Source organism: Gymnogyps californianus, chromosome 27 (assembly GCF_018139145.2).
Source record: "Gymnogyps californianus isolate 813 chromosome 27, ASM1813914v2, whole genome shotgun sequence".
Classification (NCBI taxonomy): domain Eukaryota; kingdom Metazoa; phylum Chordata; class Aves; order Accipitriformes; family Cathartidae; genus Gymnogyps; species Gymnogyps californianus.
In genome coordinates this window covers 2,042,780-2,061,235 of record NC_059497.1, presented here as the reverse complement: position 1 = coordinate 2,061,235, position 18,456 = coordinate 2,042,780, and the positions used below count along the sequence as shown (strand labels likewise).

At 52.0% G+C, this 18,456-nt stretch overlaps 1 protein-coding gene across 1 annotated transcript in view; it reads right to left on the bottom strand.

Annotated features, from left to right (window-relative positions):
* The window catches only part of PLXNA2 (plexin A2), a 175,018-nt gene that overhangs the window by 12,370 nt on the left and 144,192 nt on the right, over positions 1-18,456 (bottom strand). The window contains 12 exon segments of the mRNA XM_050911214.1: positions 294-397; positions 787-946; positions 1,409-1,555; positions 2,210-2,276; positions 7,052-7,320; positions 9,007-9,149; positions 10,637-10,871; positions 12,047-12,102; positions 12,105-12,189; positions 12,368-12,607; positions 14,481-14,574; positions 15,912-16,079. Of these exon segments, the coding sequence (XP_050767171.1) occupies positions 294-397; positions 787-946; positions 1,409-1,555; positions 2,210-2,276; positions 7,052-7,320; positions 9,007-9,149; positions 10,637-10,871; positions 12,047-12,102; positions 12,105-12,189; positions 12,368-12,607; positions 14,481-14,574; positions 15,912-16,079 (1,768 nt within the window).

Below are 18,456 nucleotides of genomic sequence, written 5' to 3'. Positions count from 1 at the left end.
CCCCGCATCTCCAGCAGCGGCAGCTCAGCCCTCGCCACTGCTCCCTCTATCTCACTAGTACGGCTGGCGGTTTTAATTTAGCCAATTTTCAACTCTGCTAGTTTCTTTAAGATCCATGTCAAGGTTGCTTTCCCATCGAATGCGTAAGCACATTGAACCCTTCTGGCTTATCATACAAACGTGACCTCCCTGTCTGTCTTGGTAGACGAGATACTTGGGAATTAAATTTCTGCTTTTCTTTTCTTCCCTCCTGGCAGCCTTCTGGGAGCTGTCTGCTGGGGCTGCTTTCTTACCTGATAATGCATCAAGGTGTTCAAGCGCTTCCAGTCTCCTTCAATCTTGGTGGTGATGTCTTCATCTTGCAGGACCACACGAGCTATCCGGCCCTGCCGCCACTCTGCGGGAGAGGCAAAAACCAGGCAGACATGATGGTCAGAGAGGGAAAAGGCACTAACAGGCTCTATGCACTTCTGGCCCAAGTAACTACTGGACAGACGAGCCTGTAGAAAAGCCCATCTCCCAGGAAGAGGCACTCAGAGAAAGCTAAATTCCCAGCAGAGTGAAGGAGGCTTCAGGAATCATTTGCTCTGTAGTCAATGGACAATTAGCCGATCCCACAGAGCTCAAAACCTATCCGGCAGGAGCGGTGCCCATGCTTTCTAGGGGCAGAAACACGTACGGTGTTGCGCAGCCTGAGCTCTAGTCTTCAAGCTCTGCAAAACCCACTAAGAATCACTGATCAACCTCTCTGATCTTCCCCCTCCTATGAGGCAGGGAAGCTCCTACCCAAGTCCATGTCCACAGCTCTTGGTCTCTGAGAATATGGGACGTTTTTGTATACTGCATCGAGGATCTTCTCTTTGACTTGAGTGATGGTATCACAGTTCAGCACCTTCACAGGGATCTCTGGACTGTTCTCATTATCCGGGTTCACACAGTTTAGGATCTGGAAGGGAAGGAGAACCACACCATGCTCTAAAGGGCTTCAGACAAGCATCCAGGAGAACGGTAACCACATGTGTCACAACAACCCATTCTCATAAAAAAACCACTGCATCCCTAATTGCATCATTGCTGTTGCATCTAGTATATCTTTATAACGACTACTAAGATAGGAGTCCTGGATGTCCATTTTCATTTGCTAGAGGGAGGGCAATGCTCAATGCACAGGGAGACAAAATGCTCCCCTCAAACCTTGCCTTTCAAAACCTTGGCTCAGGCTATTTGTACCTACAAACTGGGGACACACCTGACTCGGGCATGGGTCTAGCAGCATGAGGCTTTATTGCACTGGCAACACTTATGCTTCACGGTAGCGTCTAATCACTGGCCTAAAGGTCAGAACAGCTCATGTCCAAGTCGGGGAGACAGAAGCAACTCAATGGCAGCTTCTACAGCAATCACTCACCAGAGTCTTGTACTCGATTTGCTGCCGAATCAGCTTGTCCTCACTGAGGGAGTAACGGGCTTCTCCTGTGATGGCATCAATCGGACCTTTCTCCATCTGTTGCTTGATGGCACAGTAGAGCATGAAGAGCGGCTCTCCAGCACATTCCTACACAACGAGACAGACAGCAAAACTAACACAGAGGTCTCCTCCAGGGCCACACAGGTTTTGCACATGATTCCTTTCAGCAGAGGCATAGTCCCCTTGACTCAGTCTTTAGCACATGTGCAACCCAGGCTCAGCCCCCAGCAGCTCCTGGAGAGGACAGCCAAAACCATGAGCTCCACTGCTCGGTGAGTATGTTGTCTTTGGCTTGGTAAATCTCTACTGAACCTACATGGCTGTAAAAAAAGGAATTTGAGATCTTGATCTCATTGTTCACTCCCATGAAGCAGATTCTGTGGGGCTTCCAAAACCACAAATAAAGTTAAAAAATATGGAAGCCCAGGCACGGAGATGTTAGTCAGAATTTCTCCTAAGTACTAAAGAGGTGCAACAGAAACTCCATTACATGAGAATTACACCAGGCGATCTGAGGGTTGAAGAAGGCTGAGCGCGGAGGCTGTGACAGCTTGACTCGGCCCAGGTAACACCAGCCCCAGGCGTAGGCATCTCCGAGCAAATTTCTACCTCCCCTGCCTTGCTGCTACATGTTTTGACTTGGAGTCTGACTGAAGAGTTTCAAGCCCAGATTCACCCCGGGGATGGCTGGTGGGTGAGACAGCAAAGCGGCAGTGGGGTCTCAGCTCCATCCCTCCTTACCTTGAGGAACTTGTGGAGGAGGAAGGCAAACCAGTTAGTCAGCATCTTCTCAGCCACGGACTCGGTCCTAGGGAAGCCAGGAGGACACGCACGTTACATACAAAACCAAACCATGCATCAGAGGCCCCAGATCTCCCCTGGCACAGCTCCTGTGGTGCTCTGAACCGGGGCTGCGGCCCTGGAGCAGGCAGGCAGCAGGATGCGGCCAGCGCTGTCCCCCCCGCCGCTGCACCGAGCTGACAGCAGCTTGCCCAGCTGACAGCCCGTCACAGCCCTGATGGGGCTGGTGACAGGGAGCCTGGTGACACTCGGCTCCTTGCACGTGGTGCAAATTACAGCCTGGCTCAGTAAATCGCTGGGATTTGCAGCAGTTCCTGGCAATCAGGGACAGCAGAGTGACAATGGCAGGGAAATTGCAGCTTTCTCCCCAGTCCCACCCAGTGTCCTCTCCCCATATTGTGCCCAAGATTATCTCTAATTTAAATACAATGGCTCCTAATGATAGTTTTTAATGCTGGCTCTGCAGGACCGGGAGACTCTCCTTAAAACACCACAATCCCTTTTCCTGGGATAGGGACAGGATGGCTGTGCTGGTGGCAGGGTGTCTCACAGTCCACATCTGAGCCCCAACCACGCAGCTCATGCTGGGGGTGGCAGGCAGGCAGGCAGGCAGGCAGGCAGGCAAGGCTGCCAGCCTGCCCGCAAGGCCGTGCAGGGGAGAGCTGCTCTGCCGCAGCCGAGCCCGCTGTGAATGTGACCCTGGGCAGCCTGGCTCTCTGCACTGCCAGCCTTCCCCTCATGCCACGTGCGATACCAGGATCTGGTCCAAATTTCAGCAAGCAAAGAGGGTTGGATCCAACACCCTGCCCTCTGCAGCACCCTTTCTGCTGGGGACCATGCTCCTCTCTGCCTTCACCATGAGCCTGCAGCAAGGCAGCAGCCCCGCCGGGTCTGAGCACCTCTCTGTGCCTTCATCCCCTTGGCCGGCAGCTCTGTTCCCAGTGCCATTCCCGCCAACTGCCTTTTTGACCACCGTGCCACCAACCTGCTCAGGAGATGCCCAGCAGGCACGGCAAGGCACCGAGCCTCTGCCTCTGCCCGTACCCTGACCTGGAGCGAGTCACCGTCCCGCTCCGGACCCATTTTCCCTATTCTCCATCTGCTCTGCTGCCTTGAATTAGGGACTGCCTCTGTGGTATGTATTTATACAGCATCCCGCATGTTTGAAAACTCTGGCATTTAATGAAAAACACACACTATAGAAGCAACAGGGTTTGATCCCAAAGTCAAGCAGATCAAGTATAAATGGGAGCCACAGATTTCAGCAAACAAAAACTGATGCCAGTCAGCAATCGGACCTGGGGTCACATTATCCATCCTCTCTTAGGATCGCAACATCTGCCAGGAATTTGTGAAAATGTCCGCAGATCCCCAAAGAATTTAAGCCTGCATTGATTAACTGCCTAAAATTCATCCTACAAATTGACACACACATTGTTCTCCTGTTTAAAATATTTCAGTCACCCCATTAAGGAGGAGAAGCACTAGCACATTGACATGCCAGCGAGCCACAGAAAATGGAGAGTCAGTGAAACAAATTAAAGAATAGGTGAAAAACTCAGAAAATTATACATTCAGGACTTCGGGGTGAATATTAATTTAATAAACTACTTTGTTAATAGAATATTAAATTAAGAATTGGCAAGCCTCCCGATTAGCCCTACCAGTGAAGTAATGCTGTGTCCTGTCCCTGTTGGCTGCTCGTGGCCCGACACCGACACCAGCACAGTAAAAATAACTGAAATATGGAGTGACAGAGAAGTTGGGGCATATTGTGTGGGAGAAGGGTATCGGATGCTCCCATGCTTAGCTTTTCCCTTTTATTTCTTTATCAGAAATACAAGATCAGCTGAATGGAACAGCAAAAAGGAACACCTCGGAGCATCTCTGTCAAATCCCATTTCTCTTTACCTTCAAGCACTGAATCTCACTCTCATCTCAACACAGGCTGACGCTGTGAGACATTTGCAGTGCATCAGTCCCGGGGACGGCCAACAATTGAATTAATCATTGCTGCCCTACACTGGCAGAGGAAAGGGGCTGCTTATAACCTTCATCGCTGCTGGGTGCAGCAGGAGCACTGTAGGCTCCTTGCAAACAAGTCTGCTGTATATGCTTTCCCTGGCCTCCTCTGCCTTTGAAATCGGATCGGTGCTGGATGGCTGGGTAAGCCATCCCTTAAACTCTGCCTGCCACCACGGGGCCTGACCTCTCTTTCTCTCTGCCACGCGGGGAGGGCTCTCCTGAGCCCCAGCAAAAGCTTCTGCGGGGCTTTGTGCTGCCCCTCGGCAGGCATCGCTCTTACGCTGTTGCTGGGCTGGTATCTGAAAGGCTGTTATAGAGCTGCCTCTAAAAATAAAAAATAAGCTCCTGAAGCTTAACGTGGCAGGGGAGAATCCCTAAACTTGGAGAAAACCCTTCTCATATTGACCACATAACAAGGGCAAAGCATGATCTAGAGATGACTGTCCAAAGGAGTCTGACGCCAGCAACCAGCGCCTTGGCTGCTCCTCCGACTTTCTGAGGCACCAGGAATAAAACAAAACTAAACAAAAAGAGCTGAGAGAACACAAAAAATAAATATGTATTTTATTAATTTTCCCTGCTATATCTAGGTCTCCGAACTGCTGTGTGCTGCGCTCTGTGCCAGGAACCAGAGCAGCTATTTGATTTAATGTCAACTTTCTTGCTGTCTCCCGCGAGGGGTAGTCATGGAAGAAAGAGAGAGGGGAAAACGAGGAAGAAAGAGAGAAAGAACTGAGTGCCAATTACCAACTGCTGCCACCAGAGAGCTCAAAAAATAAAGTGTCTCACTTTGTGGCTGATCACTCCTTATTAAGTCAGAGCAAGACATTGCAGGCTGGGCTGTTTTGTGCACCCACACCAGCTGGGAGCCCACGGGGCACTGGGCTGGGACAGGGCTCCAGCCACAGGTAGGTTTAATAGGCCCCGTAGCGGTAGGACAAGGGGTAATGGTTTTAAACTAAAAGGGGGTAGATTCAGACTGGACATAAGGAAGACATTTTTTACGATGAGGGCGGTGAAACACTGGACCAGGTTGCCCAGAGAGGTGGTAGATGCCCCATCCCTGGAAATATTTAAGGTCAGGTTTGCTGTGAAATGGCTAAATGCCGGCACAGGACAGCCAGCCTCGATGCTGTGGCATTGCCCATGGCCCTGTCTCTTTGCTGGGTGCTGTGGGGAGGAGGGGGCACGGCTCTGATCACCAGCCGTGTATTTTTTTGGAGCACCGCAAAAAGTCATTATTAATGGCTGAGGCAGAAGACTCCTTCCCAGCGACTCGTCAAACCACGGGGGAAATTAAGACGGCTTCCTTTTCCGAGATGAGTTATTGCCTCCGCAAACACAGCCAGATTTAAAGCAATTTCCTGTCAAGTATATTCATTATGGCTGGAGGAATCCCTGAAATTTTCCTAGAGCTGTGAAATCCTCCCCACTCCTTCATCCGCCCGCTCCAGTGAGATGCCGGTGGAGCCGCAGGCACAGCCGATGGGGCAGCCACGTTCCTGCTGCCGGCCGGGGCCAGGCTCTGCAGCACAGCCAGGACCCAAAGGGACACGGGACGGAGGTGGCTCATGATACAGAGAACAGGGGCAGCCTTTTACTTGTGGCTGCTGATCTGGCCTACATTAATACACACTTTTTGCCCTTTTTCTTTCTGCCATTTCCCAACACGATCTTGGGCGAGTTGCTTAATCCATTCTTGAGCTCCTTCCCCTAGCCGTGAAATACAAACGCTGCTGCTCCATCCAGGCAGACATGGATGCTGCGAGGATAAAGCAGCCCATAAATACCTGCGAGGTAGCTCAGACACGTGAGGGTGAAGCTCACAGAAGCACCCTGGCTGCAGAGGATGGGCTGCCATCAGGAGGGGGACCAAGCCTTGCTGGGCAGCCTGCCTTTCCCTGATGGCTCCACGTGCAATTCACAGCATTCCCCATCCGAGAGGTACTTTTCGTCACTAGGTCTTTAATGCTCTACTCATCACAATAGTACCACAGCTCACGGGAGACAAGGACCCTAAGTACTGTACAGACATGTAAGAAATCAGGCTCCTGCCCTTACGAACCTGAAGTCGAGTGAGATGACTGAAAGAGCTGCATCTCTGCTCCTCCAGACCCTGCTGTACCTGAGCTGGTGCCTCCTCTTCCCTGCCTGGATGTACAGGGCACTGCTGGGTACCAGCAACGTGCAGGTGATGGAGAGCTCCAGTTTTTGTGCCATTGACCTCCCCACCGTGATGCTGCCCTGAGGCAGCCCCGCACAGAACCGGCAGTGGGGGCGAAACCCCTTTGCTGAACCACTCGGGCATCTCTGCACACACAGGCGAGAGAAGCAGGAGCTCGGTCAGGCGGGTGCAGGCAGGGCAGGGCAGGGAGGAGGCAGCTGGATGGCAGAGGTGACAGTGCTGGCATCATCACCTGCTCTCAGCCAAGCCAGGGGACAGGGGGGCTGCTGGAGCAAGGAGATTATGAGCGAGAGAGAGAGATGCAGCAGAGGTAATAGCTCTCTTGGATCCAGTTTAAGACCCTGTTCAGCCGTCTGTGAAATCACAGAGTAGAGTTAACCCCGTGTCCTGGAGACAGGCGAGGAAATGGATGGGTCATCCAAAGTCCCCCATGGAGAGCAGCATTTTCCTTCCGACGCCACCACCTTGGTCCCGCAGAGCCCCTGGATGCCACCGGCAGTGTGGCCGTGCCAGCCTGGGCGACCGCGCTGACCTGCCCGCAGCCCCGTCCCCTCCCCGTCCCGCTGTGTTACCTGCGCAGGAGCAGTTTGGGGTGGTTCTTGTTTTCCAGGTTCTTCTCGATCAGGTCGGAGAGCAGCTGCTTCAGCACATCGGTGGCGTACTCCAGCTTGCCTTGCAGACCCGTCATGATGAGCGAGGCCACGTTGCCACGATCGCGCATGGAGAAGCTGCGCTGCAGCTCCAGCGTCCGGATGAAGGTCAGCAGGAAGACTTTGTTGTTGATCAGCTGAGCAAAGAGCTTCAAGGCCTTCTCCACGCTCTGCTGCCCGTTCCCTTGGACCTGCGGTGGAGAGCACGCCCATCAGCCAAGGCACAGGAGGACAAGGACCAGAGGGCAGCCCTGCACCGCCGCAGGGTCACTCTGCCATCACTAGGGGTGGGGTGAATGGTTTAACCCTGGGTGCACAAGCCAGCACCCCATCTCTCAGGGTCTCAGCATCCTTGAACATGGTCTCTGGCCAGTCCTGAACAAGCGTCACCCTTTCTGTCCTTCCCCAGCACTTCAGCACGGCTCGCCTTAATCATTGCTCCGAGCCGCACTCTCTGCATGCCATAAAGCTGCTGCTTTGAGGCTAACGGCCCTATAAATGACATACAATTTTGCTTGTTCTGTACAAAAAGTGACACTCTTGTACGTAAATTAAATACTAATTTAGACTATTGCTTTATTATGGGACAAATGTAAAAAATTAATTGAGGCTTTCAGCCAGTTGCAGATTCAAGTAATTCATTACAAGTGAAAATGATGAACTACATTAAGCTACTCTTTACCAAACATCTTGGAGACTTATGTATTGGTTTTACTAACGTTACATAATTAAGCAACTGTGTAATTGGCAACACATTTATCACTTCTGCAATTCTGTTTTTCATGAGTAAAACAAATAAAAAGCATTCATATTTGTTTGCTAGAGCATCAGCTTATTTGGCAATTTAAACAGTGAACATAATGCGTGGGACTGGAAAACTCAGGGCATGGGAGCGGGACAGGCTGGTTCAAAGCCTGTGTGAGTTTTACCAACACCACGGCAACTGCTCAGTGCAACTACTCAGTGTTGGTGGCCCACTGGAAAGGAACCTAGTTTGATGCATTAATGCTAAGTCGTGCTTGCCTGGAAAAGCAATGCAGCCGTATGGAGCACAAGCAATCAAGCCTTCTTCCTCTTACATCTCTGGCTGAAGATTTGGGCCACCCCCTGCTCTGTGCGAAGGCAATAGGGCTTTCAGGATTTACTGGAGCAATGCCAGTCTCCGAGAGGGAGCGCTGAGCCCGGTACCTCCGGGCATCCCGGATGGAGGACGGCAGCCCCACGCTCGGTGGCAGATAACGATTCTTGAAGCACCACCATGCTTTTTGGCACTCTCACAGGTGGGCAGGGCCCATCTGCAAGGTGATCTGATGGACCCTGGTACGTTACCGATTTTTCTATATCCTCAGTGAAAATCTTGTATTTATATATTTACACATACTGATGGAAAAAGCAGGGAGGTGGAAGTGCTCGCTCCCGGCCAGGCGGGAGGCCGGCCATGCCTAGGCACGGCGCTTGCCCTCCTGTGGACACACCATGGAACAGCAGCAGCAGCAGGATGCTCCAGGCAGGATGCTCCAGGCAGGATGCTCCCAGGCGCACACCCTTCCCCTGCACCGTAAGGTGATTAAGGAGGACTTTAAAAGGACACCGATAACTTATCTGGCATGCTTTGCTGCCAGCCTATAGCAATATAAAAACCCATAAAATAAAACTAAAGCAACACCGGGGAGAAGAAACCGAAAGGAATCAAGCAATGTGCGACGGAGATAAAACACCAGCTTCTTAGTTAAAATGAACTCGGGGCTCGTGCTGCTAACCCCAGTGCCTCTAATAAGATTTGGTGTGGAAGACATAAAGGTGCTTCAGGTTTTCACGCTGGCTTCCCTGAGGGCTCAGGGAAACTTTGAAGGGCCGGAGCACAGCCCGTTCCTTACCTCCAGCTCCCGCAAGACAGGATGGTCCTCGATGCCAGGGAAAAGGACCCTCATGGCATATGTCCGATAGTCGAGGTACGGGATCCCGGAGCGATCCAGGTCGCTGGTTAATTCATTGATGTCCGTCTGCAGCTCTGCAAAAGCTATTTGGGGAGAACAGAACAAGACAGAGAAACACACGTGAGCTCTGGGAGCCGAGGCTGTGGGGCAGAGGCTTCGGGGAGGGCTGGCTGCCTGCTCTCCTTGGGGGCACAGCAGCAACCGTAAATGGGGTGGCTCAGGAAACTGATTTGGAGGAGACCTTGCCGCGTAGCTCAGACAGACCCTCACCCTTGGAGACTCTGTCTCAGCAGCTGAGAGTGAGAGAGCACACACTGCACAGAGCAGATGCCGAGAACAAAAGATGCCTATTCATTTGTATGCAGTTCACACCTGTGTATACGCACCTAAACCACCTTTAAAGTCTGCGGATAGAAATGAGGATCTATTTTCATAACTTGGTGCCTCCCATATTTTCCTTTCTTCTTCTTCTCCTCCTCTATCAACAGTTGCCAAAATAATCAGATCTGATGCAGATCAAATCCAAGCAGAAACTGCTTGCTGCAGGGGTCAGGAAGGAATTTATTCCTCCTCTCATAACATCACCATGTTATACAGCTGTATGTGTGTCCTCGTGTTCATTCTCCAAAGTATGAAATGCTGGCTCAGTAAGGTCTCTGTACCCCAGCTAGGCTGTGCCCATGCCAAAGCTGTGGTCTCTCCTGAATATATCTCATTTTTTGTCCTGTGCTTTCAAGGCTATCCTTTTAAAATCAGCTGAACAAATCCAATGCAACTCTCTCTATATACAGAGGTCACTATGAAATTTGCAGCTTTCTATTTATTTTTCTTTGATTCACTACGGTCCCCTCCAGCTGGAAGGACGTACGAAACAAGAACACTTTTTGTCTCAACCCACGAGCTACAGAAAGCACTGCCCACCTCCACCTTCGCTCCCCTGCGGAGAGGCCAGGCTCAGCCGCCTCGTTGCAAGGGACAAGACTTGTCTGTGTTGAAATCTGCAAGCAGCAGGTCTAGCTAGTCCAAATAACACACAAGATTTCCCAGAAGCAAACGCTTGAGGAGCTTCTTCCTATCCCTCAGACCTACTCTCACTGCTCTGGGCTCACATCTTACAGACTGGAGGAGCGACTGGACCACCTTTCCAGCCCTCCTGCCTTCCGTTTGGGATACATGCTGTTTCTTGGGGGTCCGAATCTCCTCTGCTCCCTATCTCACTCTGTGCTTTTTTAAAAGCCCTTTATTAAAAGGCCATTAGACAAGGGGGCATATTGTGCTGGGCACCCTGGGGCTCACGCTGTCCTCGCAATGCGATCCAGGCATGTCGCTTAAGCAGGATCAAGCTCTAATCCTATTCTCTGCACATTAGGCTGCAGAGCTGTGTCTGCGCTGACACACTTGTTGCTGCCCACCCTCCCGCGGCGGGGCAGGCATGCAAACCTCGCAGGGGCATGCACCCCGCTCCTCACTGCAAAAATCGGGTGACTGGGGTGGCTTCGGTGGGGAAAGCTGGGGACCAGAGCATGGGGCCGCAGCACACAGAGAGCGCCCGGTCCTGGGCAGTACTGACCCTCCTTGCACTCCAGGGCCACCCGGGACTCCAGATTGTCCATCTGCATCTGCAGCCTCTTGAGGGTCAGGTCGTTCTCTCGGGACTTGCGCTTGTAGGCGATGAGGACGATGATGACGATGACGAGGAGCAGGCTGCCTCCGGCTGCGATGCTGACGATGGCCGGCAGGGTCAGGAGGCTGTCTGAGATGATGCTCACCGAACCAGGGGAGAAGATGATACCACCAACACGCACCTACAAAGCACAATGGCGGTAACCAGTGGCTTTAGGTAAGGGTGTCAGCCTGTCCCAAAGCCCCATCCTTCCTGGCCAGGGCATGCACCACACGGGCTGTACAGACCCCTAAGGAAGCACTGAACCACCTCTGTTTCAGCCAAGACTATAGCAACTCCGATCGCCTTCAAACACGGAGGGTGCAGCCTATGTGAACACAGGGAGGCTTCGAGTCATGATAAATGTGCCAGCCCTTCACTATCTGGGCTTTGTTGTTATTATCTGATGGCTCCATTTGACTTTCATTTTATAAGCTTTCAACTCCCTTTTGTAAGCCGTGGACATTAGCAACCCAGTGATAACTTCACTGACAAGAAACCAGAGTGACTGGAAAGAGAGAATAGAGAAGGGAAGAGAAAGCCGCATGTGAAAGCTACAGAGCAAACACGCCGGAGGTTAATGCTGGGACAGGCTGTTCTTGGATGTGCCCTGGCCACAGATGCAAGCAGCTCTCAGCCAGGTTGCGCTTCTGTGAATCACACTGTGATAATCTGAATATGTTTTGGATGCTGAACTTAAAGGGAAATAAATCACAATTACAATCTCATTTGGGCTCTACTCAAGCAGTCCAGCAGCTGCGTGCTTGGTCTGCAAGTGGATCACAGGAAGCAGCAATGCCCAAAACCAAAGCAGAGGAAGAGACCAACTGCTATCCTGGATGAGGCCATTGATCCAACCAGTCCAGTGTTCAGATATTCCTGGCTGCTTCTGCTTCGGGAAAAGGCAAAACCTTTCTATCCGCTTAGCAGATCAGGTCTGGTACAAGGACTGATAAAATCCCTACAGGAGGGAGAACACAGCCCACTGAAAATGGTCTCACCTACCGAAGGAAGAGCAAGCAGCACCAGAGAAAGGATGGCACCTGGTGCTGAAGGCACTGCCAGAAAGATTTGTTCTTTCTAGAAGGCTCTGACAGTAGGTGGTGAGTCTCAGGGAGGGAATAAGAAGTTTCTCCATGCTAATCCACATCAATATTTTAAGCTTCCAATGAGACAGCCATAAAGATCTAAATTCCTACCCATCCTTGGACAAGAAATTGCACTCAATATCCAAGCAAGTCAGGGAGCTGGAGGAGGAGGAGGAAGGATGGGAGGGAGGGAGGGAAGGGATGCTGACAGGAGTGTTCGGTCCCTCACCATCACTTTGTGCTGTCCGGTGAGATTTGGTGGCTCGCACAGCAGCTGGGTCTCGAGACGGTGACAGCGCAGGGTGTTTCTCCGATCAGCACGGTGTAGTTGAGCTTTGCTCCTCCAGGAGCGGGTGGGCACAGGTTTCTGCCCTAGGGACAAGGGGAGAGAAGACTGTACAAAGATACAGCGCATTTCTCCGATTTTCATCTCACTCCCAGCTTGTGCAAATGACGGGACTCTGTCTAGCGTACCTCACTCTGCAAAGGGGGTATAAAACTCCTCTCTGGGATTTTTTTTCTGTTTCCCACCAGGTAAGGGTCTCCTTACCTTCAGGATGATGGGTGATCCCGGCTTCTGCTCCAGCACCCCGGTCGGGCTCAGGAGTTCAAACGTCGGGTTGGGGTAGTATATGAACTTGGTGTCATTGTAGACTAGCAGGGACTGCACGTTGTTAAAGATAAACCCAAATTCGTCCGGCCGCTCGACAGCGTCCAGGCCAGGCCGGTACTCGGGGGTGAGGGGGGGCGCGAGGCAGGCCAGCGCCGTGGCGTTCACCACCTTGCAGACCTGCGGGGAAGGCGATGCTTTGAAAGACGGCAGGGAAAAACTTATCCCGACCTGGACAACGATGTTCTCATTCCTTAAATACTCCCTGAAAAGTCTAGCGCGTTCAAGTTTAGCTGGCAATATTTAATCCAGGCTTGATGCATTGCAGCCACAGTTTGGGGGAATTTGCTTCCCTCCGGCCAGTGCAAAGGCACTGGTGCAGAGATGGAGAGCGAGCTTCAAAACGAGCAGTGTTTTAAAGGAGCTAGAGGCTTGCATAGTGGATCACTTAGCCCTTTTTATTTATTTTTTCTTTTCTTTCCAGTTGCATTCTCTTTGGCAATGCTAGCTTTGAAACAGACCCATAGCGAATACCTGGTTCCTGCTACAAATTGGTGATTAGAGGCAATTCCCAAATGCCAGTGAGGGAGAGGAACAATCATCTGACACTCGTGGGCTGGAGGTAACATGAAGGTCATCTCCTGCTGGGCTGAGGACACCCACAGCTCCTCCAGCCCTGGAAGCAGGGAGCTGGCTGATTTATGAGACTCGTGCCTTATAAAGCAGCAAGTGCCCAACCGTTTGGCCTCCCTCTGTAAGTGGAAGATTTAATTTCACTCAATTTTGTGTCTTCAGAATTATTTTTGTAGCACTAAAACTGCAACTGCTAGCAACAAAATTAGATGTCTTTTTAAAAAGAGCTCAGATGAAAAAGGTCTTCAGAGGGGAAGGGAGAAAGGGAATAGGAAAAGACTGCTAAGTGATTTGCCCTTTCCAAGATAATACAGATTCAGTCAGAAAGATCACTGCATAGAAACAATATATTTCAGTTTCACTTGGTCAAAATAATTTCTGTGGGTCCTGGAGGTACAATTCTTATTTGTAGCATACAAGAACATCACTTAGTTCCCGTTCAGCTGAGGATTCATTTCAGTTTCTCGCTCTTGGACTGAAAAAATACAGATAGGGGAAGGAGGTGGCATTCCAGATCAACCCCAAACTCTGCTACCAACCCCTTGCTTTGGGAACATCAGGGTGATAGGAGGGAGGAGGGGAAGGAGGCATAAAAATAACGCCCAGCTTCACCAAAATACGCAGAGCCCCACGCCCAGCATCCTTCGCACAGCGAGGAGGGCGCAGGGAAGCGGCACCTGGCCTTACCACGGTGATCAAGCTGCAAAAGTGGCCTGAAAGGTTCTTGTTGAGAAGCGGTTCCCCTCTCTCCTTCCCTCCCTGGGCTGGTACAGGCTTGCTGGGCCCAGAGCTGCGGCAATAGGAGGTTTATTTATAGAGAGGCAGCTAGGGAGAGACTAGTTAAACATAGCAGCCTCGTAGCTGGCAGGTCTCAGTGCCTAGCTCTGGGCTTTTACAGAAAGAGCAGGATTAAAATGGGAAGTATGGAGCAGCTGGGAATGATGGGGACAGCTACGCTTGGACTTTCCATCATAACGTGCCTGTAGAGCTGAGCTAGGTACTGGAAATGGAAGGATGCTGCGGAGAGGAGAGCTCTCGGGGCTCAGGGGCTCTGACAAAAGGGGGCATTTCAGGAGCGAAACAAGTTTATCTGACCCAAGACAGAATTTGAGGTGATGGAGATGACCTAAAATGGAGTCCTCCATTTCTAGCTTTGAAAACTCCTTGGCAGTTACCGTGCTGCTGAGGAAGTAATTTCCCATTTCTGTGTGTCAGAATCCCTCTTTCCAGGGTCCCCAGTTTGGGTAAGTCCAGGGAAATACCCCCAGAGCAGCTTTTGCCATGGCAAGTCTCACCACGCAGAGAGCACTGGCACCAGTAACCGCATGTGTGCATCCGGGTGGGGGTCCCGTCGTGCTGCAGCGCACGGGGATGCTCCCAGGCACAGCCCGGCGGCACCGCGCTGACAGCAGCTACTTACGTTGACAAACTCCTTGCCATTGTACTTGACGCGGATCCTTGGCTCCTGGATCACATCCAGGTTGGAGCCGGTGACGGTCAGAGGCGTGTGTCCGCTGCGGAGAACCAGGAGACACCTGATTAATGCATCTGGCAGGAGGGGCTGGGGCTGTGCAGAGAGACTGTGCTTGACAATAAGGATGCTTGTTGATCTCTGAAAGATGTTTTCTGCAGACACTTCAGGCACCAGGCGACAGCATGGATTAATACCCACTCCCTGAGTCGCTGGGGAGTGGTGTCTCAAGTTAGCTAGATTTTTCTACTCTCAGCTGCACCCTCTCCCACCTAACAGCACTGCAAGGCAGAAGGATGAGAAATGGGACCAAAGAAATCAACTGAGCTGAGACTAAATATGTAAGACAATAAATTAGTCACAGTGTTTAATGATTTACAAGTGATGTTTTTAAGGAACATGATAAATGGTACGTGCAGTGAAGGAACTGACGTGCACTTGCATCTGGACTGCAGACGCAGCAAGTTGTCACACAGAGCAGGGGAGGGATGAAGAGCACCCGGTGCCATCAGGGCCAGGGAGGACACAACCCCCCGGGCTGGAGTACCCCCATTCTCCTACAGCCAGTGCCCCTGAGCGAAGTCTTTCACTCTTAGCTGCTTCTTTCACGTGTTAACTGGAGCAGCACAGCCCAGATTCTGCCTCTACAGCAGAGCCCAGCTGTTCCCTTTAGGCCGCCTCTGTTCGCAGTCCTGCCCAGTCCATCAAACCCATCTCACCCAAAACCAGATGCGATCGTGAATTTGGACTCAAAGCAAACATATCGCAGAGCCTGCTGCGAGACACTTGCTTCTTTCAAGGGCAATTTTAAAAAATAATTGGAATTTGAAATTAATAGCTGTGTTACAGCCCTTGTGAGCACAACCATTAAAGTAACACCAGGGGATGTGTATGGCCCAGGGTTTTTAGCAGTGACAACGTCACGGTGATGTGACAGCGCTGGCCGCCCCGTTCCTAGCAGTGAATCTGGGATAAACAGCACATTTTGATTAGCATCAGCTTTTTCCTTTCTTGGTGGTTGCTGGTTTTGTTTTATTCCAGGACTACAAGAAAGAGCCTTTAATGAGCAATTGTTCACTTCTTCAGCAGATGGAAGTGATCTTGGGGCTTTATTCGTGCTCCCAGAATCTCGGTGCAGGCTGCTACTGCTGTAATTGCCTTGATAATCACAACTACTTTAGTAACTCTGGACCTGATTTTCGGTAAATGCAAACACCGCAGACGCCCAGCCCTGACAAATCCAGGACGCTGGGTGGGACAAGCATTTCCAAATAGACCCTCTTTCGGCCCCACTGAGCGTATGCTGAGAGAGAAGACCCAGACTAGGTGAGCTGGCTTCTCTCCCACAGTCGAGGACCCGCTGTCAGAGCCTTGTGTTACCTGGCGATGCTCCACTCGGGTTCGATGTGCTGCACCTTTGGATCGTCGATGTACTCAAACAGCAAGGTCCGCTCCAGCTGAGCCCGGTCGACGCTGACGGAGACGTGAACAGCCCCCAGGCCGTGGGCTGATGGGGCCGACACGCAGACGATCTCGTTCATGGATCGCCTGTGCAAGAGAGAAGCCGGGGAAGCATTAATGGGCAGTCACAGCGTAAGGGCAGAAAACAACCCTTTGTCCTGGCGCTGCCCTGCAGCTGCAGCGAGGCAGCTCACTAAAAGGCTGAGCCGTCAGTCAGCCCCCGACTCTGACACCTGCGAAGGGGGTGAGCTCCCAAGACGGGCAGGAGGGCTTCACTGGCATGGGAGGGAGGGAACGCAGCTCTGTGCAGGAGGGGACTCGGACTACCCACCAAGAGCAAAGTGCAGGCTCCCTGAAATTACTCTTTGTGCCACACTGCAGCCTCCCGCATCCCTCTGTGAACCCGCTGCCTTCTGTTGGGCGTGTGAAAACAGATGGCTGCTTTTTAAATGGGATGCATAAGCTCACTCAAAAGCCAAATTCTTCCCCTCCCCAGCCCACTGCACACACGGGCCCTTGTGAGCAGCATAATGGAGCCTGCGAAGCCCCCGCCTGGGAAGGGCGATGCCACCGTCACCGCTGCCTTCTGGCTTTGTCTCCCCGTCAGAGCAGGGGCGACCTCGGCCTCGGCGCTGGCTAGCCGGACACAACACACCATCTGCTTCCATCGGAGCCCCGGAGAAGGTCAAGGTGGCAGGGTAGCGAGGCGCTGTCAAAGCACAAAGGCACCGGTGGGTGGATGGATGGAGAAGGGGAATGAGATCTGAGCGGCACCACTCCTGCTGCCAGGACAGAGCTGCAAGGAACTGCACAGCTCTGTGGCAAGCCTGGATGCTGCTCCTACGAGAAGTGCCAGACTGATGTCCCTGGAAGGCCAGTGCCCCTGCATGGCCACCCGTGGGTCGTCCCGCCTGCCCAAACCTGCCCCAGGCTCGCCAAAAGGGCCGTGGTGTTTCCGTGGCTCATTTAGTTTTGGCTTCTCACAGGGGAGAGGGCAGGCAGGTCTTCAGCACCTTGCTGACAGTTTGGCACTTAAATCAAAAGCTGGCACTCTGGAACGTCCAGTCTTCACCATCCTCACCCTCCTCAGAGGCTGCGCAACTCGTGGAGGTGCCTTAACACCTGAGGCTCAAGTGCGGCCGTGTCCCTGCTCTGCGTCCAGCAAAGCTCTGGTGTCTGCGCCTGGGCAAGGGGATGCTGTGCGGTCCCCTTTTCAGGGCCCTTACACACTCCCCATCCTCCCTAAGGAGTGTAAGCACATCACTCAACACTGGCCATTTCAGGGGGGTATCAAACAGCGGGTACCGCAACGTTCCCAGCTCACACCTTGGCATGCCTGTCCACCACAACTGAGGGAACAGAAACAACCTCCTACAATATCTGAAACAAACTGGACTTGACTGTTTCTATCGACGCAATTACGTCTGCCCCTTCCCGCTCTCCTCCTCCTCCCTCCCTCATCTTACTCTCCACCTAGGTTTAATTTAACCGCGAAGGCATCCTTGTGCGAGGAGCGCGTCTCTCCACCCTCCTTGCTGAGTCTCGGAGTGTTTCCGTGCATGCCCGTGCAGCTGCAGAGCTGCCTGCCTGCCTGCCTGCCTGCTGCCTGCTCTGCCGCCACACGCCAGCGCAGCCGCTCAGCCCTGCCAGACTCCACCGCGCCTGCTTAGCTCTGGCGTGAGATCCAGAGTGACGCATCGCTGCTGGCAGAGCTGCTCTCAGCTCCCTGTGATCAGTTAATTAGCTTTCTGTGCTATTATTATGTCGTCATGGTGAATCTACCCACTCCTCCGATCAGAGAGGGGAGAATGAGGGAAGCTGTAATTAGAGTGAATCTCATTAGAAACTGCTTCATCTAATCAGGCTCCCCCACACCCTCGAGTACAATTTAAGTTCATTGCCTCAAAACAGTCCAAGTAAAACAAAGTGCACAGCGTGACCCCACATGAAGGATGGTGCCATTCATATACTGCCGCTTGCTTTGTTTAAGTTTCTGCTTGCCTGCTGTAATTAGAACATACAGATAATTCAAAACTCTTCCAGGTTTTGCAGGTCAGTATCTGCAGGTTGCCTGAATATAATCATGTGTTTAAGGGATTATATTACAGGGCCGATTCCGCTCTCAGGCCAGCTTGCAGGCTGCTTCTGCTGGTGGTAACGCCGTTACCCGTGTGCATCTGAGGATGCAATCTGGCATCTTTGCTTCGGATACGGGAAGAAATGTTGACGGATCGGTGACAGTGCTTAGCACTTGGAGAACTGATCTGCACTTGAAGACTTTGGCATGTCCAGACCTCCTGAAGCACCATTCTAGGCTGGACGTAGAATAAGCACTGCTAATATCCCAACGTGCTCCCACGTCTGAATGCCCACAGCTCCCGTATTGGAGAACCTCTCAGTCTTCCAGATGAGAAATTCACCTCCAGGGGTCTTTACTTTCCCAGAAACTTCCTCGGTTCCTCCT